Source organism: Osmerus eperlanus, chromosome 6 (assembly GCF_963692335.1).
Source record: "Osmerus eperlanus chromosome 6, fOsmEpe2.1, whole genome shotgun sequence".
NCBI classification, from domain to species: Eukaryota; Metazoa; Chordata; class Actinopteri; order Osmeriformes; family Osmeridae; genus Osmerus; species Osmerus eperlanus.
In genome coordinates, this window is record NC_085023.1 from 7745770 (window position 1) to 7769770 (window position 24001).

At 41.7% G+C, this 24001-nt stretch overlaps 1 protein-coding gene across 1 annotated transcript in view; it reads left to right on the plus strand.

The window, feature by feature from the left end:
- LOC134022079 (CUB and sushi domain-containing protein 1-like) overlaps positions 1-24001 on the plus strand; it is a 522528-nt gene that overhangs the window by 293113 nt on the left and 205414 nt on the right. Inside the window, exons 16-25 of the mRNA XM_062463297.1 lie at positions 55-193; positions 311-498; positions 630-818; positions 2200-2316; positions 2461-2676; positions 4185-4373; positions 9715-9884; positions 10714-10870; positions 13897-14088; positions 15017-15143. Coding sequence (XP_062319281.1) covers positions 55-193; positions 311-498; positions 630-818; positions 2200-2316; positions 2461-2676; positions 4185-4373; positions 9715-9884; positions 10714-10870; positions 13897-14088; positions 15017-15143 — 1684 coding nt within the window. The remainder of the gene's footprint in view (positions 1-54; positions 194-310; positions 499-629; positions 819-2199; positions 2317-2460; positions 2677-4184; positions 4374-9714; positions 9885-10713; positions 10871-13896; positions 14089-15016; positions 15144-24001) is intronic.

The window sequence follows — 24001 nt, forward strand, 5'->3', positions numbered from 1 at the left end:
ACACATGCACAGTCTTGGTGAAAAGGTATTTGTGTATCTGTGTGTGTGTGTCAGCTCCCTGTGGAGGCCACCTAACAGCTCCTACAGGTGTTCTACTGTCTCCTGGCTGGCCTGGCTACTACAAAGACTCCCTAAGCTGTGAGTGGGTGATTGAGGCCAGGAGAAACCACGCCGTGAAGATCTCTTTCGACCGGTAAGCCTCACCTCAATCATATACATTTCTCTCTCTTCTCTCACACTCTCTTGCTCTCTCTCCCTCTTTTTTATCTTTAGCTTACCTTTGAGTATTTGTTTTTGTGCGTATGAGCAGGTTCCAGACAGAGGTCAATTATGACACGTTGGAGATAAGGGACGGCCCCTCCAACTCCTCCCCTCTGATTGGTGAATATCATGGCACGCAGGCCCCCTACTTCCTGATCAGCACCTCCAACTACATGTACCTCTTGTTTACCTCCGACAACAGCCGCGCCAGCCTTGGATTTCAGATACGCTACGAAAGTACGTCATTACCACCAGGGGTCATGTTCAGGATTAGATTCAGAGATAGCACTGGAATCCTGCTACATATGACAATAGGTTCGTCAAGAAATTGCCTGAAGCTGTACTGACCCAGTTCTGTCTCCTGATAGGTGTGATGATGGAAACAGATTCATGTTTGGACCCAGGGATCCCCGTGAACGGGAAACGTCATGGCAACAGTTTTGTGATTGGCTCGAGGGTGTCCTTCAGCTGTGATCCAGGCTACACCCTAAGTGATGACGAGCCAATTGTCTGTGAGAGGAACCATCAGTGGAACCACGCTCTTCCCAGCTGTGATGGTATGACCACATTTTGGTGTTTGTACCTCCTGTCTCCTTTCTCTTATTCACAGCATACATTCAGTCATCATCCAGTCCCCTCACATCCAGACAGGCAGCAGAGGGAGTGTTTGCTTATAGCTAACGTACAGTCTTCTGATCCGGGTGGGGGGGGGGTCAATTTCCTTCTTCAATTTCCTTTTCTCCTGCTCTTTGGGGAGCTGAGGTCATTTATTGTTGATGAGGGAACTGACAGGAATTATTTACCAGCAGAACACCACTGACTAGATAGACATACAGACTGTGAGAGAGAGAGAAAGAGTGAGGGAGTGAGAGAGGGATATTATAATGAAGACAATGAGAGAGAAGAAGAGAAATGGTAGGAGGAGTATCATCCTGGCAGATTATCATAGTGCTCCCCAGGCATGTTGATAACGCGTGCTGCATGAGTCCGTTTAATCACCAGCATTTCGCTTGCCTGCTGGCTCAGGGCTAATATAGAATGTCAATCCATACATTATTTTGTGACCTATTCACATGCCTTACTATAACCCCAGTGCACACATATACACACTCACTCTGGTTTTCTCTTCACCCCCCCTCCACATTCTTACCCTCCTCCACAGTAAACACATATACACCGTATTTAAACATGGGTGTTTATAGCAAACACATTTACCCCACTAAAGATGGGGTAATCATGGTAATTGTTCCATATTAGCCTTTTTCCTGTATTGTATCCCTGTGAGAAATCCCTGCTGTGCAGATACTGATTGATTGGTGATGCTGTAAGACTTTGCTGTTCTGGTTGTATATGGAATGAGGTAACTTCTCATTTCATTCCCAAGCCTGGCCTTTTCCTCAAAATGTCCAGCCCCCTTCTTCATGTTTGGTTGAGCTCCTATCTATCTTCCAACCACAACCTGATTTCTCTTATCATCACTAGTAGTCTCGGCTCCACTCGCACAGCACTGATACACAGCTGCTAAAGTTTGTTTCTAAACTGTACAAAGTGCAGGGAGACCCCCTCCCCACACACACGTGCCCTACTCGTCCTCCTCTTCTCTCTCCCCTTTTCTCCCCTACTCTCCCTCACTTACCGTAGTTGCTCTTCTCAGGCTCTGACCCAGTTTCAGAAACCCTGATGGAGCACTTCTAATGTTGCTGTTGCTCTGTGCTGCTTTCACTGCTATTGACATAATCATCAACATCATGATTTTTACTCATCGTCTTCAGCATCTGTATTTAAATTCTCTTTCATTTGTTCCAAATATTCCCCAAATTGATATATGGACACTCATTAATTAAGCATTCACTGTGAAAACTTGACATGTGATATGTTAAGGTTGTACTGTATTTTCTCTCCGAGCCAGTTTCTAACTGTCATGTTTTCTCAATCAAGCATTATGTGGAGGCTACATCTATGGTAAAACAGGAACCATCCTGTCTCCTGGCTTCCCTGACTTCTACCCCAACTCCCTGAACTGCACCTGGACCATAGAGGTGTCCCATGGAAAAGGTACAATCAAACCTACATGATGACATTAAGATAGCCAGATAACAGTTATAACTCAATTAGTCAGATAGTTGGAAATGCACTGTAGCTTATTAGTAAGTCAGTTTGTTAGCTAGTTTCCAGTGTTTTTATTTCCTGCATCTTCAGGTGTCCAGATGGTGTTCCACACATTCCACTTGGAGGAGAACCATGACTACCTTCTGATCACAGAGGACGGAAGCTTTACAGAACCGGTGTCCAGGCTCACTGGCTCCATCCTGCCTCCCTCTGTCAAGGCTGGTCTCTACGGCAACTTCAGTGCTCAACTGCGCTTCATCTCAGACTTCTCCATGTCCTATGAGGGCTTCAACATCACCTTCTCAGGCAGGCCAATGAATTCCTGCTCTGATATGACGAGTGTCAGGCTTTTGACTATTAGATTCCTCAAATAAATCAAGTCTGTCTTTTTGTTTGTCTGTGTGTGCCTGTCTCTGTGAATATGAACATTGGAATCTGCTAGAATTTAACACAAACTATACACAATTTGGGATAATACCCTTGTTTTACAGTTTTTCTCGATTGCTAAGACATATTTCTTGAAACAGTCACCCATTTTCTCAAACTGTAAACACAAAACCAAATCTTCAAACTAAATTTCCAAAAGGGTCTCTTCTGGCAAAATCAAACACTCGCCCCTAAACCATTTAACTTGTGCTCAAAATCAAACAATGCTTTCAGATCATAAACACAGCAAATCAATATATAAACACTATGGAGCAATCATTAGACACAACACAATAAAATTGAGAACACAGCATCCAGGGCATGTAGTTACATGTAAAGACACATTTGTTTAAGTATACACAGTAAATGCATTTATGTAGCAATAAAGAAAATGGATTTTGGATTTTGAAACACTGGATTTTGGTGTTTCAACACCCATTGACACTTTCCTGATGTATGACTATGTTTAGCCTGTGTTCTGCACCTCTCTTTCACCAACCGTCTCTGGAGAAGGGGATCCCTCACTGAATTGCTCCTCCCAAGGTTTCTTCCATTTCTTCTCCTCTAGTGAGTTTTTCTGGGAGTTTTTCCTTGTCTTCCTTGAGGGTTTAGGTTGGCTGAGGGGCAGTTCTATGGGGGTATGTGAAGCCCTCTGTGACATTGCTTGTAAAAAGGGCTATACAAATACTGTAAATTTGATTTGAAAATATTACAGTAACCATCACAACTTAGTACTGTCAACAAAGAACAAAGAAAAATGGGATAAAAACCCTCTGGTGTACTGGATCCAGCCTTGAAAACACTCCACACCTATGTCACCACAGGCCAGTTCAGTTTTGTATTTATTTTTTACCCTGGTATATGGGTTTTGGTCATAGACCTTCCACCGCCACACAAAGAAAAACTCTTAAATTTGATTGATAAAAGGGCTGTATGGTGGAAGGTAAACATTTATAGTAGAAAATGTTGATTGATGTTGAACTTTTCACATATACGGACACGACGGTGAAAGCTGACATTGTCCAAAACCACCATTAGAAACAAGTGTGAACAATTTTGAGTCATTGTGTTTCACAGATGACAACTGTGTTGTAGTTGTGTTTACTGTTTGCAGCCTGTGTTTACAATTTTGCATCACAAGTGCATCACAGTGCAAAATGTTTTTAGTGAATGAGAATGTGTTTAGAGTTTTGCCAAAAGAGTGTCTGATTCGACAAATGGGTTCAGGCCACTAAACATTTGATTCAGAGAATGGGGTTTAGTGTTTTAGCAATTGTGAAAAACTGTAAATAAAGTTATCAAGTCTGACACTATACAAATGAACCATACAGTAACAACAACATATAAATCAGCCCCACTCACCTGTCTGTGTGCCTGCCCTCTACCAGAGTACATTCTGGAGCCATGTGAGGACCCTGGCGTGCCTGCCTACAGTCGAAGGATGGGTTTCCAGTTTGGGGTGGGAGATTCTCTTATCTTCTCCTGTTTCCTTGGTTACCGTTTGGAAGGGGAGCACAAAATCAACTGCTTGGGGGGTGGACGCAGGGTCTGGAGCGATGCCCTCCCCAGGTGCGTGGGTATGTATACACAGTCTGTTATACACATAAACAATTATGCACATCTGCACAGTGCAGGAATGCTTATATCAAAGTGCATTGTGGGTTGCCAGGCAACATCTGGGTCCTTACCTGCAGCACTACACCTGAATACCAAACAACTTCCTAAACAAAACGCACAATACTTTTGTTCTGTGCTCTTTGGGGCAGCGCATGATTGGTCCAGAGATGTAGAAAGAGAGCAATAGCTGTCAAGAGATTCTGCTTCAAACTAAATGCTAGTATCCTCTTCATCCTTGCTCTCCATCTCTCATGCTCTCTCTCTGTCTTTCTTGCTGTCTCTCAATTTCTGTCTTGCTTTTGTCGTGAAAAAGTTTGTAAGTTCTCCTTTAGTGTGGAATATTCTAAGCCTTGAAATGAAGAATAATTCTAAGTCTTGAAGTGAAGAATAATTCAAAGGGCCCTATCTTGCACCCAGCGCAATTGACTTTGTACACCGACGCATGTATCATTCCTATTTTGCACCCGACGCACAGCAGACTTTTCCCTCCACAGACGCACGTCGGTAAATTAGGGAATGAACTTGCGCTCCCGGGGGCGGTTCAGCGAAAAGAGGAGGCGTGTTCCGGTGCAAACGTCTGGTGCTATTTTGCAGTTTCAGAAAACAATTCCGCCACAGACCAGGAAAAACGTAGTCTAAAGTCAGTGACGCGTTATTCAGATGCTATTTTAATGACGCATGCTTTGCCATAATGTTGGGTATACACAACGCGCATACACTTTGCTTCTCTCATCTACACAGACGCAACAGTTCCCATTTTTGCAAATCATACATAATTACAAGGAAAACTAGAGAGGGTACAATTTCTGGGGAAATTGTAGGGTGTGCTTGCTTGCGTTGGTTGCACAGGGGTCCGTTTTTGAATTACATTTTTACAACTGATATTTCTGTATATTTTATATAAAAATGCATACTTATTATTTCTAAAGATTACATAGATTTAAAAGCATTTTTTTTTGCTGCTCATTTACAACTGAAAATACGAGTGAAGTGTAGAATGAAATAGATGTCTTCTCATTTCCCCTGCAAGAGGCAGCCTCATCTTTGAATCAAAACGAATAAATGTGGCAGACCGGTGTAAAAATTGACCTAATCTCTATGATTTAAACGTCCTTTTAAGTTTTTCCCTTCTCGTGATATTTTAAGGAATTTAGCCTACTCATATTGCATTCATTCATGAATAAAGAACCCCCTTTGAAGATTATTCTACGACGTTACCGGCAGTAGAAGATGGAATCGCGATTCAAACAGTACCATCTGCTAACTGAAAATATGCCCCCAAAAACGTAAATAAGCTTGACATTTATTTAGTGGAAAATCGCTTTCATAAAAAGCTCAGTGGTAGCGATCATTGTCAGTACTATAACAACGCCAAGTGCGATATAGCCCTGTGTGGAGAAGCTGCCCCGGTAAATTGTACTACTACGGTACAGTACTAGACTACTGCTGTGTTCGTTCGTCTTGGTAGCGATTGCGTTGGTTGAATTGGATTTAACGTTCCTGGCTGTGGCAATGAAGTTAAGGTTAGTAGTTAGATAGACTTTTGATTTGAGTAAGGGGAGTAACATGTTCTGTCGCCGTTTGACTTCCTACAGCTGTGTACAGTAGATGTTTTTGTAGTGTCTCGCGTAGGCTACAGCGTTGCCGTGAGCAACACTGGTTTGAAACCACAGGTAATGATCATTTCACCCATAACATCGTTTACTTGTAATGTAATGTCATAATAAATCCTACAACGAAAATTTATTTGTGAGGAATGTTTATTTTAACGATTGAAAACCGTTTCCGAAAGTAGATGTGGGCCTACTTCCTTAATAATATCAGCTAATATTGTACATTACATTTCACAATTGTGTTTCACATCACAAAGTAAATAGTTATCACCCTGGCCTCTTTGCTTGTGGCGTTTCTGCAGCTGCCTTGCAGTAAAGCTATAGTTAGCCTAGCTATCCCCCAAGTTAACAGATGCGAAACGAATGTTCTGCGACAGGTAGTCACGCGTGTTTTCGTGACGTTAGTGACGTAGTGACGTTAGTAACGTCAGTGACTGTGGCTAGCAAATTAGCCACCGTTAGCTTCACTTTTCGCCACAAAAACTTAACTTCAGCCTAAACCATGCAACGGAACGTAAATAAAAATACAAGCAACTCAATCGCTACCAAGACGAAACTTTTGACACCTAGGTTGTCTATGTAGGCCAAATATTGACAAAGATTTAGGGGGGCAAAAATAAATAATAATAATAAATATATATGTGAGAGAACAAAGGTTGTGCTCTCGCCGAAGGCTTGAGCACACCCAAATATTACCACACAAGGGAAATCATTGTGGATGTGGATGAAGATGTGAAAAAAAGCATAAATCTAGCATACACATTTACCCAAATTATTCAGGCTAATTGCAGTAATGGTAACGGTAAAAAGCAATGGTTAAAAATGCCTGTTTAACCTAAGCTAATTTAGGTGAGTTTCTCTTTTACGGCTATGACGAGAACGTCGGTCTCCTCGGTTGTGAACCGCTCCTAGCGTGCGCCTGGCAAATCCGCCATGGAACAAGCGCGCCTGCTTTTAAAGATCCTGTAAAGTAAATTCCATGTTTTGCTTTAAGTACATTAATACGTGTGAAATGAATTCCTGAAAGCATGTGCAAAGCGCTAAAACTTTGTCGCACTGAAATGTGGAGTTAGACCGAAGAAGTTTTCTCTTCCGTTTTCAGATCAGGTTTTAATGGGCGGAGCCATAAACTACCTATCTACGTCATTTCGACCTATCTACGTCAGATCACTGAATGGTTCCTCCTGCTGTACTGTTATTGTAGCCTACATCAGCTAGCTAGCTAGCTTCAGGATGTCTCCCTCCACCCGCAACTGCATCTTCCCTGGATGCAAGAACTTCAGCTGCGCTGCAACACTATTTAATTTCCCTATTGATGAGGAAAGGAAAAATAGGTGTATTGATTTTGTGAAGAGCCACGCTGATGGAGAGCTTCGGATAAACTCCAACAGCCGCCTCTGCAGTGACCATTTCACGGCGGATAGTTTTAACATGGACCAGAGACAGACGGGGTTCACCAACACACGGCTTCTCTTGCAGCGTGGAGCCGTAGGGAGTCAGGTGGCTGAGCGGTTAGAGAATCGGGCTAGTAATCAGAAGGTCACTGGTTCGATTCCCGGACGTGCAAAATGACGTTGTGTCCTTGGGCAAGGCACTTCACCCTAATTGCCTCGGGGGAATTTCCCTGTACTTACTGTAAGTCGCTCTGGATAAGAGCGTCTGCTAAATGACTAAAATGTAAATGTAATGTAAATGTACCGAGCATTGCCCTCCCGGCCGTTCCTCCTCCGGTCGCACCTGGACCATCCACCGCCGCCAGCAGTTCATCACTCAGTTCTGTGTGCTTGTTATAATTATACTAGATAACTTTTCCAGAGGTATCTCTGCTATGAGTTAGTGCAAACCGCTAACTTGATATTAGGCTACTTAGAGTAGAATTATGGTATTTTGGTGAAATGGTAGCTAATGTGCTAGAAGTAGTTGGAGAGCTCACTGTCTGCTGTCTCTGGTGTCAATTTTTACTCCTGTGTTACAGCTCAGGGGAACATTTCATTTATATGCATCTGTATGTTTCACTCATTGAACAAATAAATTCTAATTATATACTGTTTTGTTCGGCTTGACGTAGCGTCCATTATCTGGGTCGTAGGTAGCTTACTTGAGAGAGGTGGGGCCTTCCAGCAAGGGGCAGAGCTTCAGCTCCTTCAGGCGACACGCCCCCCACAGTCTCGAACAGAGAAGACTGCTGATTTTCTTACGATTTCAAAGCCTAATTTAACACACTTGTCGTTGTTTTTTTTTCATTCGAATTTGGATGGGTAGTTAATAACACATTATTCTGTGGTGTGGTGAACTTGAAACTAGTTTTTAATTCCACTTTACAGGATTTTTAAAGGGAATGTGAGATGACGCTCTGATTGGTTTATTGCACGTTACGCCCAAACCACACCTATGAGTAATGTAGCTACTTCAGACCAACCCATTTTAGGTTTGCGTCGGGTGCAAGAGACATTTATCCCGCCGGTATACTTAAGTCTTGACAAGTGAAAAATAATTCAAAGTCTTAACAAGTGAAATATTTGTAAGTGTTGAAGTGGGCCTGATCCAAAAGACGCACTGGAACTCAGAGTTTGATGCAAAGTTATTTGACACAGGGTGACAAAGTATCCAACTGTGTTCCCGGGAGCAGACTGCCCGTTTCTCACAAGACAGTCCCTTATATACTGTATTTTCTTCCCATTATTTGTGTCAATTTTGCTATTGGTACTTTTCTGTTGGTGACAGTTTCTACGCTTTGTCATCCAATTGGCTCCTGTTCTGGGGTTTCTGATTACAAATGCTGTACCACGTTGGCATCTCTGACCTTACATAAATTTGACCATGTCCAGGCCCCTGTTGGGTGTACACCAGGGGTGTAGCCACGGATAGGCCTGGGTAGGCACAGGCCTACCCAATTTGTTCTAAGGCCTACCCAAAAACGAAAATATCTCCAAAGAATTATGCACCGGGTGCACATCGCAAAGTAAATAAGTAAAAAAACTGAAAAGATGCCTATCCATATTTTTCTAGGCCTACCCAAAAAGATTATTCTGGCTACACCCCTGGTGTACACACATCAACTTTCTTCTAATTGGTATAGGATGCTCATGCTTTCTAAACATAGAAAGTCCCCTCAACACAGGCCTAGTGCTGACCTTGGTTTGACAGCTTCAGACATGCCTGTAGGAGCTCCAGGAGTTGGGCCATAAATGTATGTCCTAATTTATAGCTAGGCCTCTGCATTCCTATGAGTGGTTTTTCCCCCATCCTCCACTAAAACCAATATCCCACACTTCTATAGTTCATAATCAGTCACAGCTTAACATAAGGTTTCCAAAAATATAATATAAGGGTTAACTGAGACATTCATTTTCAATCAGATAGTTCCATAATTGTAACCCATCTTCATCATTTCAGCAGTGTGACATCAATTTCTTCATCACTTTCTATCTCTTTCTTTTTCTCTTTCTCTTCCTGACTCCCTCCCACTTGTTGGCTAGTCTATAGTGCAGTGAAGGGGAATTTGATAGTCCACAAGATAATACTAGTACTCTAGTTAATTAAGACATTTACTGCCCTGAAACGCAGATGCCATGAAATGTCTTCAGAATATATTATCTCCCTGTCTTATTCTCATCCCTCTCCTTTCTCTTACTGTCAAATTTTTTACTGCCTTCACACCTTTCCCTACTTTCCCTCTCCTGGCCAGCTGAATGCGGAGCCAACGCAGTTGGATTGGATGGAGTTCTTCTCTCCCCTAACTATCCCTCTTATTATGACAACAACCACGAGTGTATCTACCGCGTCCATACAGAACCTGGTAAGGGCATCACGATCACCACCAGCAACTTCCTGCTGCAAGATGGAGACTTCCTTAAGGTAAGAGTCAGATCCTTACACTCCTATATACCAGTGGCATGTGGTTCAACTTGGCAGGGAAAGGCAATACACATCTCAGTATTTTGAATGAAATGGTTTGTTGAGGGAGCTTTTCTCCTAGAAAAACACTCCTAGTGCATGCCCACACAGCTCTATTGACTATTAATAGGGTAATATGGTTTCCATGTTGTGAATTTGTGGAATATATACATTTATATGGAAACCAACATGCTGCTGGTCTGATAGACAGACCAGCAGACAGGAAGAAGGCAAGCTGACAGGGTGGAGGACAGGTAGATAGGCCAGCAGACAGTTAGACAGGCAACTAACAAACCACTATCTCTGGACCTGTACACAGAGTTCGGCCCTGCTGAAGTCAGGGCTGTAAGGAGACTGCTGCCATAGTGATGAGAAGCACTGGATTGTGACAGTGATGTATAACCTCTGATGGTTTTCATTAAGCAGCCAACTCTGCTGTAAAGTCCATATAACCTTACCAACAACCTATCGCCTACACTAAGTTCTGCAGCATACATCTTACTCTACTGAAGCTCACTGTTGTATGTTTTATAAACTCACTGTAACCTAGCCTATAATCTATATACACCTACACTAACCTAGTGTGCAATTATTAGCAAGAAAAATCTTAGTTCCCTCTGATATAGGCTGGTATTCTACACACACTTATTTCCCTCAAGACTTGTGTCTCCATACATAATTAAATGTATGGGTTTTAAATATGCACAGAATCACCCTGGAATGTACAAATCAATTGATTATATTTACTTAAAAAACTGTATTCTCATATGTCTCCTCTCCGTATCTTCAGGTGTACGATGGAGAGGACAGCACATCCCGTCTCCTTGGTAACTTCACCAGCAACGAGATGTCCAATGTGGTCATCAATAGTACATCCAATCACCTGTGGCTCGAGTTCAACAGCAATGGCACAGGAACTAATAAGGGCTTCAGACTCTCCTACACCAGTGAGTTAGCACTCTCCGTGTGTTGCTAATATCTTTGTTCTAGCAATGAGAACACATTCTTCAAAACAAATATATTTGATTTATACCAGTGGGTTATGTGTTAAGAGCATCATTACTGAGCTCCTCCCCATTACTGTGTGTTTACATCTGTGTGCACATCAGAGTATGTGTTCCAGCATCACCCTCCACTTTATATAACCTCATCTTAATATCCAGAGGTATGAAATCAATAAAGGGAGTTGTGGGAAGGGCAGTAGTTGTAACCTTGGATTGTAGCTGTGCCAGAGCAGGCCTAGGGCTAATAAGATATATGTAGACCTAATTTATCACCAGAAACAACATGAGGTTACAGTTTTTCCACAATTGTTAAAACACATTTCTTGAAACAGTCACCCCGTTTTTCAAAACTGTAAACACAAAACCAAATCTTCCAACTAAATTTCCGAAATCTCTGACTCTTCTGGCAAAATCAAACACTCGCCCCTAAACCATGTAACCTGTGCTCACATAAAACAATGCTGTCAGATCATAAAGACAGCAAATCAATATATAAACACGATGCAGCAATCATTAGACACAACACAAAAAAATGGAGAACACAGCATCCAGGGCATGTAGTAAAGACAAATTTGTTTATGTATACACAGTAAATGCATTTACGTAGCAATAAAGAAAAATGTATTTTTCTGGATTTTGGTGTTTCAACACCCATTGACACATTCCTGATGTATGACTATGTTAAGGCCGAATCCCAATACTCTGTCTTACCCCTACCCCTTACCCCTACCCCTTAGTTGTGCGTGTTCACGTGAGAGTAAGTGGTGTCCCAATACTCTTTTTGATCGAGGGGTAGGGCTAAGATGAAGGGGTATACACCCCTTAAAACCAAATATTTTCGGCTTAATTAATTGATTAAAAAATTAGGACAGTCTTGTTTTGTGCTCGACACAGTCCTGTACATATGTATTTGCAACCATGTTCTTAAAGTTTTTCACGATTGCTAAAACAAATTTCTTGAAACAGTCACCCATTTTCTCAAAACTGTAAACACAAAACCTCATCTTCAAGCACTATTTACAAAACCTCTGAATCCTCTTGCAAAATGAAACTTTCGCCTCAAAACAGTTTTAACTGGGCTCAAAATCAAACTTTCGCCTCAACAGATTTACCTGTGGTAAAATCAAACACTGCTCTCAAATCATAAACAAAGTGATCAAAATGATATACACTATCAAGCAGTCAGTAAACAATACACCAAAAATAGAAAACACATTGTTCAAACATATAGTTCCCAGAGCACTTCGTCGACATCACAAGCAATATTTTCTCACCTTCAACAACCTGTTTCCACTCTGAACTGGCATCATTTCAAACAAGTGAAATCAATTTTGAGTAGTTGTGTTTAGTCAATGACATGTTTTCTCAATTTGTATTTGATTGTCGCCATTTGTGTTTACCAGTATGGATGACATGTGCATTAGAGTGCAGAATGTGTTTTGAGAATGAGAATGTGTTTAGAGTTTTGCTGAAAAGTCAAAGTGAGATCTGCAAATTGTGTTTTACCATGTGAAATGGTTTAACGTATTGACAACAGACTGCACAATTAGCTACATGAGTTCAGGCAACTGAGAACTTTGTTCAGCCAATGGGTTTTAGTGTTTTAGCAATTGAGAAGAACTGTAATTGAAACTTTTTTAAAATCGCTAGTTTGCTACGATAACGTTACATTGCTGATTTGCACAGTCCCGCATTTCTCTCATTAGCCTTGAATGGACTCCATGCATGTCTACAGTTTTAACTAAACTGCATTAGCAACGAATTTCGTTTGATATCAGTGCATACCACTACTTGCTTTGGAGACATCGATATACATAACCGTAACCAAGTGGTGTCTCATTTCATAGGGCTATGTAGCCCTTACCCCTCAGTTTCGAGGGACAAGGGCTAGTGGTAAACTAAGGGGTAGGGGTAAGGGGTCGGGGTAAGACAGAGAATTGGGATTCGGCCTTAGCCTGTGTTCTGCACCTCTCTTTCGCAACCGTCTCTGGAGGAGGGGATCCCTCACTGAATTGCTCCTCCCAAGATTCATTACATTTTTTTCTCCTCTGGAAGTTTTTCCTTGTCTTCCTTGAGGATTGAGGTTGGGTGAGGGGCAGTTCTATGGGCTTATGTGAAGCCCTCTGTGACATTGCTTGTAAAAAGGGCTATACAAATACTGTACATTTGATTTGAAAATATTACAGTAACCATCACAACTTAGTACTGTCAACAAAGAACAAAGAAAAATGAGGTAAAAACCCTCTAATGTGCTGGATCCAGCCTTGAAAACACTCCACACCACAGGCCAGTTCAATTTTGTATTTATTTTTTACCATGGTATATGGGTTTCGGTCATAGACCTTCCACCACCACACAGAGAAAAACTCTTCAATTTGATTGATAAAAGGGCTGTATCGTGGAAGGCAAACATTTACAGTAGAAAATGGTTGATGTTGAACTATTCTCGTATACGGACACAACGGTGAAAGCTGACATTCCAAACCAGCATTAGAAACAAGTGTGAACAATTTTGAGTCATTGTTTTTTACAGATGACAACTGTGTTGTAGTTGTGTTTACTGTTTTCCGCCTGTGTTTACCATTTTGCAGCACAAGTGCAAAATGTTTTTAGTGAATGAGAATGTGTTTAGAGTTTTGCCAAAAGAGAAGATTCAACAAATGGGTTTAGGCCTCTGAACATTTGATTCAGAAAATGGGGTTTAGTGTTTTAACAGTTGTAAAAAACTGTAAATATGCTGCAGTAGTCAATTGGGTTTCTCTGCACAGATCTGCTTTTTACCATCCTCCACTTTACCGTAATGAAAACTGGACATATTCCCTATAAGACTAACTACTTTGACTAGATAGAAGCTATCTGCAGGTTATATCATAAAGTGAATATATAAATGCAAGTATGAGGTGTGTGTGTGCTTCCCAGGATTTGCATCTGCATGTGTATTTTCTAATAGTTGTACTTTTTCCATGCAGGTTTTGACCTGGTCAAGTGCGAGGAGCCAGGAACTCCCAGCTATGGCTACAAGATACAAGATGATGGACACTTTGCCAACACCTTTGTCCTTTACAGCTGTAATCCTGGTTACAGTCTCCATGGTAGCAGTACACTCACTTGTTTGAGTGGGGAGCGCAGGGTTTGGGACAAACCTCTACCATCTTGTTTAGGTCAGTGCACAATTGTTTTTAAACATCCCTCTTTATAAAGGTTAGTAATAAACAAACAAAATATTCAAACCTTGTCTGACACGTTGCTGAGTCCACAACATGAGACTGGTACATTGCATGTCCATGTCATCTTCAATTACTTCATTTCTGTTTAGTGTGTGTAATTCCTTCTCCATTTCTTAAAAAGCTCTTTGATGTGGTAACACACCTCCAAATGGCTATGTACGCTAACAGGTTTGAACATAAATTCATGTAATGCCTACCCTAGAGAGAGAGAGTTTCTGTCTGTCCTCTGCCCTTTTTATCTCTCTTTTCTCCCATCATTTTTGGTTTCTCCCTCATCTCTTTCCTTCCATCAGTCAGTGATTAGTCCAGCAGATAGGCAGTGTGGAGAATGGATGCCTTTGCCCTGGGCTGTCATTGTAGTTCTTCTTTTATTGAGTGAAGCACCAGAGCAGGGAATCCTTTGCTCTTTAGGCCTCTACATACACTAGAACCAAATCAACCCATTCAACAGAGTTCAGTAGCTCGATGGTCTCTCCAGAATGATTTCTGCTTAACGTGCTGAATGTACCTGTGGAATGGAGTTCAGTGTGCAGTGTTTCCCCTACCATTATATTAGGGGGGCGCCCCGCCCCCCCAACGGCACCCCCCCTTGGAAGGTCAAGTTAATAAAAGTTAATACAATTTTATATAGCGCCCAATCACAAAAGCTGTAAACCTAGGGGAAACACTGGTGTGCATTAAATGTGTGTGTGTAAGGGAGAGGCTGATTCAGGTAAACTTAGCCCAAGGACCTGCATTTTAGTTAGTTTTCTGAAACCATGTGTCTGATATGTCTGATGCCCTGACTGTTCACACAATCAGCAGTGCCAGAGATATTTGAGAAGATTGTGTGTGAAATTGTGACCATGTTGTGTGTTTCAAGCGGAGTGTGGAGGCCACATCACTGGCGCAGTGTCTGGGCGTATCCTGTCACCTGGTTACCCTGTGCCCTATGACAACAACCTACACTGCACATGGACCATCGAGGCAGACACTGGAAAGACCATCAGGTAATACGCCTTGGAATAGGAATGGCACTGGGACATCTGAAACATCAGATAACACTGGATGTCTAAACAACAAATGCTTCTATCCATCCAAATACAACTTTCACCCTCTACCCTCTCATTCTGCTAGAGGAAATGTTCCAGTGAATCAGGAAGTATCAAGCCCTGCAAGGCGTGTCTGCTGCGACAGAGCAATTGTTCTGCTTGGCAGTTAGGAGATGAGCTGTTATTAAATATGCGTCTCTGATTTCATCCCGAGGTCCTGATCGCTTCCTGTTGTTAATATTTTCTCTGGTTGTTTTAGAACTCTCAACGAACCACTTATGATAAACCAATTTGGTCCAGCTAGCTGTTCTTTAGTCAGACCGTTTTATCACTGCATGTCACTTCCTGGCATCTTCCTGGCATCATAGTGGACGAGGTGAGATGTGCAGGGTGATGCTGTCTCTACAATCCACTTGGTGGTGGAGGGCAGTATAATCATAATGGTAACGATAAAGTTTAATCATCTTCCTACCACAATCGTCTTGATATGTCAAAATATGACTGAATTACAGCTGTTTATACTTGAGTCAAATCTGACAAAGCTTGTCACGGGAGAAATGGCTTCATTTTTTTATAAAGTAACCGAACACAGTGTTTCCCAGCAGCGAGAATAGCTCTGGGATTAGACGGGCTCCTTTGAAACATAAGGTCCTAGGATTTAATCCAGCCACAGTCATCAAGCATGTCATGTTACCGGATTATCTGTTTAGCGAAGCCAAGTATGCCACAGTAGCTGTCTGGCAGTATATTCATAATGGTAACGATAAATTTTCATTCTCAGGAGATTTATATTTATACTTAGGACTAGGAGTCTATGGCAGCCCATAGAACCGATTGGTGAAAAGTTTTGAATTTTGGCACGCTGATTGGGAACGGTCTCCTGATTATTGTCGCTAAGTTTCATGTTGACCACTGAAGCACTATAGCGCCACCAAGGGGTCAAAGTTGGAGGTGTGTTTACGCCCATAACTTTTGAACCGTAAGACCGTTTTTCTTAATTGAGGTATCATTGGATTCCTTAGATGCAGACGATTCGACTGAACGTCATTGTTGTCCTGAAGTTTTTTCCGTCATTTGTATTTTAAGAAATGGCAACTCTTTCAAACTCCTCTTAGCCCGTTGCTCTGATTTTCATGAAAATCGAAACAGATCATCTTCAGACCATGCCGACTAAAAATCTTTAGAATTTTATCGATAAGTCAAACCATTCACGAATAACATGCAAACGATTTTGACAAAGAGCACGCCAAAGCAGACGTGAGGCCTTGACTCTGCGACGGTTTACCGTATGGAGACGAAACTTTGGAAATGTCATCGAGAGCATGTCATCTAATCATCTTCCTCCCACAATCACCTTGATATGTCAAAATATGACTGAATTACAGCTGTTTGTACTGGGGTCAAATCTGACAACACTCGCCACGGGAGAAACGGCTTCATTTTTTTAAATAAAGTAACCGAACACAGGATTTTCCAGCAGCAAGAATACCTCACTGGGACAAGACGGGCTCCTTTGTAACACAAGGTCGTAGGATCGAATCCAGCCACAGGCATCAAGCAAGTCTTGATACCGGATTATCTGTTTAGCGAAGCCAGGTACACCACAGTAGCTGTCTAGCAGTTTAATCATAATGGTAACGATAACATTTCATTGTCAGGGGATTTATAGTCAAGAATAAGCTTATTTATTGTGCTTTGTAGATATAACGCTGCTACATCTAGCCAGCGCATTTGGTCTCAAAATGACATATTTACCAAACGCATCGGCTTATCGTTACAAAACTCGGTATACGTCTTTTGCGCAACGCCGTGAAGGTAATCAAAAGTTTCGGGGTAGCGCCACCGCGTTGCCGAAAAGTAAATTGCGATTTTAAAAAAGCAAATAATTTTTATTAAAAGTTTTGTTGTGCTTCTTTAGCTACTGAATTTCCATATCGAATGCTGCTTGGCCCCTTCATTGCTGCTTGCAGCTATATTTGGTGGCCAAGCCGCGAAGCGGCGCAGCCACTTAAGTGTTTCTACCTTTTCTTATAATTGGGTGTGCTTTGCCTTCGGCAAGGGCACAACCTTTGTTCTCTCACATATATATTATTATTATTATTCTTTTTGCCCCCCTAAAACTCAGTCAATATTTGGCCTACATAGACAACCTAGGTGTCAAACGTTTCGTCCTGGTACCGATTGAGTTGCTTCTATTGGGATTTACGTTCCGTTGCACGGTTTAAGTAGAAATTAAGTTTTTGTGTCGAAAAGTGAAGCTAACGGTGGCTAACTTGCTAACTACAGTCAATGACGATACTTACGTCACTAACGTCACGAAAACTCGCGTGACTACCTCTAGCAGAATATTAGTTTAGCAGCTCGTTAACTTCTGGGAGATAGCTAGGCTAACTATAGCTTTACTGCAAGGCAGCTGCAGAAACGCCACAAGCAAAGAGGCCAGGGTGATAACTATTTTACTAATTTACTAATTTTACTTTGTGATATGACACACAATTGTGATGTGTAATGTACAATATAAGCTGATATTATTAAGGAAGTAGGCCCACATCTACTTTCGGAAACGGTAGTCTACTATTTCACTGAGGCATTAGCATGACATTAGCCTCTGTTGCCCGGGCAACACATAGCTACTACAGTGGTCTATGATGCATCTGTTTTCAATCGTTAAAATAAACATTCCTCACAAATACATTTTCGTTGTAGGATTTATTATGACATTACATTACAAGTAAACGATTTGTTGGTGAAATTATCATTACCTGTGGTTTCAAACCAGTGTTGCTCACTGAAACGCTGTAGCCTACGCGAGACACTACAAAAACATCTACACAGCTGTATAGTAGGAAGTCAAACGGCGACAGAACATGTTCGGCACTCCCCTTACTTAAATCAAAAATCTATCTAACTACTAACCTTCAGCCTAAACCGTACAACGGAACATTCAATCGAATTCAACCAACGCAATCGCTACCAAGACGAACACAGCAGTAGTCTAGTACTGTACCGTAGTAGTACAATTTACCGGGGCAGCTTCTCCACACAGGGCTATATCGCATTTTGCGTTGTTACTGACAATGATCGCTACCAGTGAGCTTTTTATGAATGAGCGATTTTCCATTAAATAAATGTCAAGCTTATTTAAGTTTTTGGGGGCATTTTTTCAGTTAGCAGATGGTAATGTTTGAATCGCGATTCCATCTTCTACTGCCGGTAACGTCGTAGAATAATCTTCAAAGGGGGTTCTTTATTAATGAATTAATGCAATATGAGTAGGCTAAATGCCTGAAAATATCACGAGAAGGGAAAACTTAAAAGGACGTTTAAGTCATAGAGATTAGGTCAATTTTTACACCGGTCTGCCAAATTTATTCGTTTTGATTCAGCTAGGCTGCCTCTTGCAGGGGAAATGAGAGAGAAATTGAGTTGTAAATGAGCAGCAAAAAAAAGATGCTTTTAAATCTGTAATCTTTATAAATAATAAGTAGGCCCTATGCATTTTTATATAAAATATACAGAAATATCAGTTGTAAAAATGTCATTAAAAAACGGACCCCTGTGCAACCGACGCAAGCAAGCACACCCTACAATTTCCCCAGAAATTGTACCCTCTCTAGTTATTATTCTAGTTCCATGGGAGTCAATGGCAGCCCCTAGAACCCTTGGATAACTTTTTGTGAAATTTGGCACACTCATTAAGGACAGTTCCTTCTATACCTACACCAAGTTTCATGTATCCCATTAGACCACTCTAGCGCCACCAATGGGTCAAAGTTGGAGTTGTGTTTACACACGCAACTTTTGAACCGTATGACCCATTTTCAAAAATGAGGTATAAAATAATTTTGATCCTCACAACCGTTATTCCGGTACAGCCAATCAAATTCTGCAGAAAAGCCGCCAAACAGGAAGTGAAACCATATCTCAGCAGTTCTTTGAGGCAGTGACACCAAAGTTGGTACGCCTACTCGGAACTTTATTCTAAAGATGTCCTCCAAGAATTGTGTCATGTGACTAAACGGGGGCGCGGCCGGAAGCATAAACGTGTTTTGGCTAATAACTGTTTAAGTTTTTACCTTAATAAAGTAATTTCTTTGTCTGTTGATGTCTTGTGAGATATCAAGCCTGACTATTAATAACTTTTCATAAACTTCGAATGGACGTGGCCGCCATTTTGGATTTCATGGAAAAGTGTAAAAACCTTTTGCACGCCCCAATTTTTGTCCAATGTTTACCAAATTTGGCAAAGATGATCTTTAGACCTAGTTTCACAAAAAGAATCAGATGAATTTTCAATTTTCAAAAACGTTTGTTCGGTAGAGACGATCAAAAGCGGTAGCAATTTCTTGCATCATAACTTCTGAACAGATTTGTCATAAATAACAAGATTGGTCTCCTGATTCTACGTGGCATACTAAGTCGAAATATATCACACTGTCCCGTGTCTGCCATTTTGGGCGTCGGCCATTTGGAATTTTCAAAAAAACAAACTCCTCGTTCGCCGTAGCTCCTATTTTCATGGACATGTAATCAAATCATTTTCAGACCACAATCACCTTGACATGTCAAAATAGGACTGAATTACAGCTTTTTATACTTGGGTCAAATCTGACAACGCTTCCCACAGGAGAAACTGCTTACTTTTTTTTATACAGTAACTGAACACAGCATTTCCCTGCAGTGAGAATAGCTCACTGGGATAAGACGGGTTCCTCTGAAGTGCAAGGTCATAGGTTCGAACCCAGCCACAGTCATCAAGCATGTCATGATACTGGTTTATCTGTTTAGTGAAGCCAGGTATGCCACAGTAGCTGTCTAACAGTACAATGGTAATGATAATGTTTCATTCTCGGGGGATCTATACTTAAGAAGAGTCAGATTTATTGTGCTTTGTAGATATGTGTCCTCTAACCTCTAGGGGGGCGATCCCTTGTCTGACACATGTTAACTTGTGATACCAGCCGAATTGATACCGCCATTTTTAATGAATTAATAAAACGTTTTTGTCCTACTCCTCCTACAAAATGTATCACCAAATTTGGGACAGATTATCTTCAGACCACAATCACCTTGACATGTCAAAATAGGACTGAATTACAGCTGTTTAAACTTGGGCCAAATCGGACAACCGCTTGCCACAGGAAAAACTGCTTTTATTTTTACCCAGTAACTGAACTGTGATTTGCAGCGCTGAGAATCGCTCACTAGGATAAGTTGGTGTCCTGGCAATGGCAACGTCAGAGGTTTGAATCCAGCCAAAGCCGACGAGCTTGTCATGTCTCTGATTCTCTGTTTAGCGAGACTGTAAGCCACTGCAAAGGAAGCCAGGTACACCGCAGTCGCTAGTTACCTGAGCTACAAGCTATAGTCAATGCAATCCTCACACAAACTATCAAAATGATTTTAGATTTTCGAAACCGTTTGTCCGGTACAGCCAATCGAAATCGGCAGCAGAGCTGCCAAACAGAAAGTTGTGTTGTATCTCAGCAAATCTTTGATGGATTCACGCCAAACTTGCTGCGTGTACTCGAAACACTCTTCTGAGGATGTCGAAAGATTCTTCTGGGTCATCTGACCTGCTTGGCCACCCCATTGCTGCTTGCAGCTATATTTAGGGGCCAAGCAGCGAAGCTGCGAGGCTCCTATTGTTATTGTTAGTATTATTATTAGGATTCCTCCGTAAGGAGGAAACCTATTGTTATTGTTAGTTTTATTATTATTAGGATTCCTCCGTAAGGAGGAAACCTATTGTTACTGTTAGTTTTATTGGTGGCCAAGCCGCGAAGCGGCGAAGCCACTTAAGTGTTTCTACCTTTTCTTATTGGTGGCCAAGCCGCGAAGCGGCGAAGCCACTTAAGTGTTTCTACCTTTTCTTATTGGTGGCCAAGCCGCGAAGCGGCGAAGCCACTTAAGTGTTTCTACCTTTTCTTATTATTATTACACTTCTTCTGCCATTGGAGTCTATGGCAGCCCCTAGAACCATATGGTAAAAAGTTGTGAATTTTGGCACACTCATTAAGCACAGTCCCCTCTTTATATTCACCAAGTTTCATGTCTCTCATTGGAGCACTCTAGCGCCACCAACTGGTCAAAGTTGGACTTGTGTTTACACACGTAACTTTTGAACCGTATGACCGATTTTCAAAAATGAGGTACCGTTGGATTCCCTGGATCGAGACGAGTTCAACACACCCTATGACGTCAATTTCCGGTTATATAGATTTTCCGCCATTTCCGGTTTTATCGAAAACCTTTGAAAGCCTACTCCTCCTACAATTTTTCTTTAATCTTCCCCAGAATTGGAACACATCATCATCAGAGCAACCCTCACAGAAGTTATCCAAAGATTTTTGATTTTCAAAACCGTTTGTCCGGTACAGCCAATCAAAATCGGCAGCAAAGACACCAAACAGGAAGTTGGGTCATATCTCAGCCAATCCTTGAGAAATCAACACCAAACTTGGTATGATGACTCGGAACCCTCATCTGAGGATGTCCAAACAATTTGGTGTCATGTGATCACTGGGCGTGGCCGCAGGATGCAAAAATGTGTTTTGGCCAATAACTGTTGATTCGTTTGCCATTATTAAGTGATTCCTTTGTCTCATGATATCTTGGGACATCCCGTGTGTGACACATGATAACTTGTGATAACAGCCGTATTGATGCGGCCGCCATTTTGAATTACTGAAAAAACGTTTTTTCTGTACTCCTCCTACAAATGTTTTCCAATCTTCACCAAATTTGGCAGAGATCATCTTCAGACCAAGCCTCACAAAAGCCATCATATGTTTTTTGGATTTTCAAAACCGTTTGCCCGGTACGGCCAATCAAAATGTGCCGTTAAGCCAGCAAACAGGAAGTTGGGTCGTATCTCAGCAAATCTTTGATGGATTCGCACCAAACTTGTTGCGTGTACTCGTAACCCTCTTCTGAGGATGTACAACATGTTTTATGGGTCATTCGACTGCTTGGCCACCTCATTGCTGCTTGCAGCTATATTTGGTGGCCAAGCCGCGAAGCGGCGAAGCCACTTAAGTGTTTCTACCGTTTCTTATTGGTGGCCAAGCCGCGAAGCGGCGAAGCCACTTAAGTGTTTCTACCTTTTCTTATTACTATTACACTTCTTCTGCCATTGGAGTCTATGGCAGCCCCTAGAACCGTATTGTAAAAAGTTGTGAAATTTGGCACACTCATTAAGCACAGTCCCCTCTTTATATTCGCCAAGTTTCATGTCTCCCATTGGAGCACTCTAGCGCCACCAACGGGTCAAAGTTGGACTTGTGTTTACACACGTAACTTTTGAACCGTATGACCGATTTTTAAAAATGAGGTACCATTGGATTCCCTGGGTCAAGACGAGTTCAACACACCCTATGACGTCAATTTCCGGTTATATAGATTTTCCGCCATTTCCGGTTTTATCGAAAACCTTTGAAAGCCTACTCCTCCTACAATTTTTCTTTAATCTTCCCCAGAATTGGCACACATCATCGTCAGAGCAACCCTCACAGAAGTTATCCAAAGATTTTTGATTTTCAAAACCGTTTGTCCGGTACAGCCAATCAAAATCGGCAGCAAAGACACCAAACAGGAAGTTGGGTCATATCTCAGCCAATCCTTGAGAAATCAACACCAAACTTGGTATGATGACTCGGAACCCTCATCTAAGGATGTCCAAACAATTTGGTGTCATGTGAACTGGTCGTGGCCGCAGGATGCAAAAATGTGTTTTGGCCAATAACAGTTGATTCGTTTGCCTTTATTAAGTGATTCCTTTGTCTCATGATATCTTGGGACATCCCGTGTGTGACACATGATAACTTGTGATAACAGCCGAATTGATGCGGCCGCCATTTTGAATGACTGAAAAAACGTTTTTTCTGTACTCCTCCTACAAATGTTTTCCAATCTTCACCAAATTTGGCAGAGATCATCTTCAGACCAGGCCTCACAAAAGCCATCATATTTTTTTGGGATTTTCAAAACCGTTTGCCCGGTACGGCCAATCAAAATGTGCCGTTAAGCCAGCAAACAGGAAGTTGGGTCGTATCTCAGCAAATCTTTGATGGATTCACACCAAACTTGTTGCGTGTACTCGTAACCCTCTTCTGAGGATGTACAACATGTTTTATGGGTCATTCGACAGCTTGGCCACCTCATTGCTGCTTGCAGCTATATTTATTATTATTATACATCTGCCATGGGAGTCTATGGCAGCCCCTAGAACCACATGGTCAGAAGTTGTGAAATTTGGCACACTCTTTGGGACCTGTCCCCTCATCACTTTCACCAAGTTTCATGTCTCCCATTCCAACCCTCTAGCGCCACCAATGGGTCAAAGTTGAAGGTGTGTTTACACACGTTACCTTTGAACCATATGCCGCATTTTCCAAAATGAGGTATCATTGGATTCCCTGGATCAAGACAAGTTCAACGCACTCTATGAAGTCATACCCAGTCATATAGATTCTCCGCCATTTTGAATGTTAACGAAAAGCGTTTTTTCGCTACTCCTCCTACAATTCTTGACGAATCTTCTTCAAAATTGCCACAGATGATCTTCAGACCAAGCCTCACAAAAGTTATCCCCGGGAGCTTTGATTTTCGCAACCGTTTGTTAGTAACAGCCAATCAAATTCAGCAACTGATCCGGAAAAAGGGAAGTGAGGTCATATCTTAGTGAATCTTTGATGCATTGACTCCAAACTTGGTGTATGGATTCATGACCCTGTTATTAAGAGGTCCGAAAAAGGTAGGGTCATTTGAGCTCTAGGGGGCGCTACAATAGGCAAAATTGTGTTTTGACCAATAAC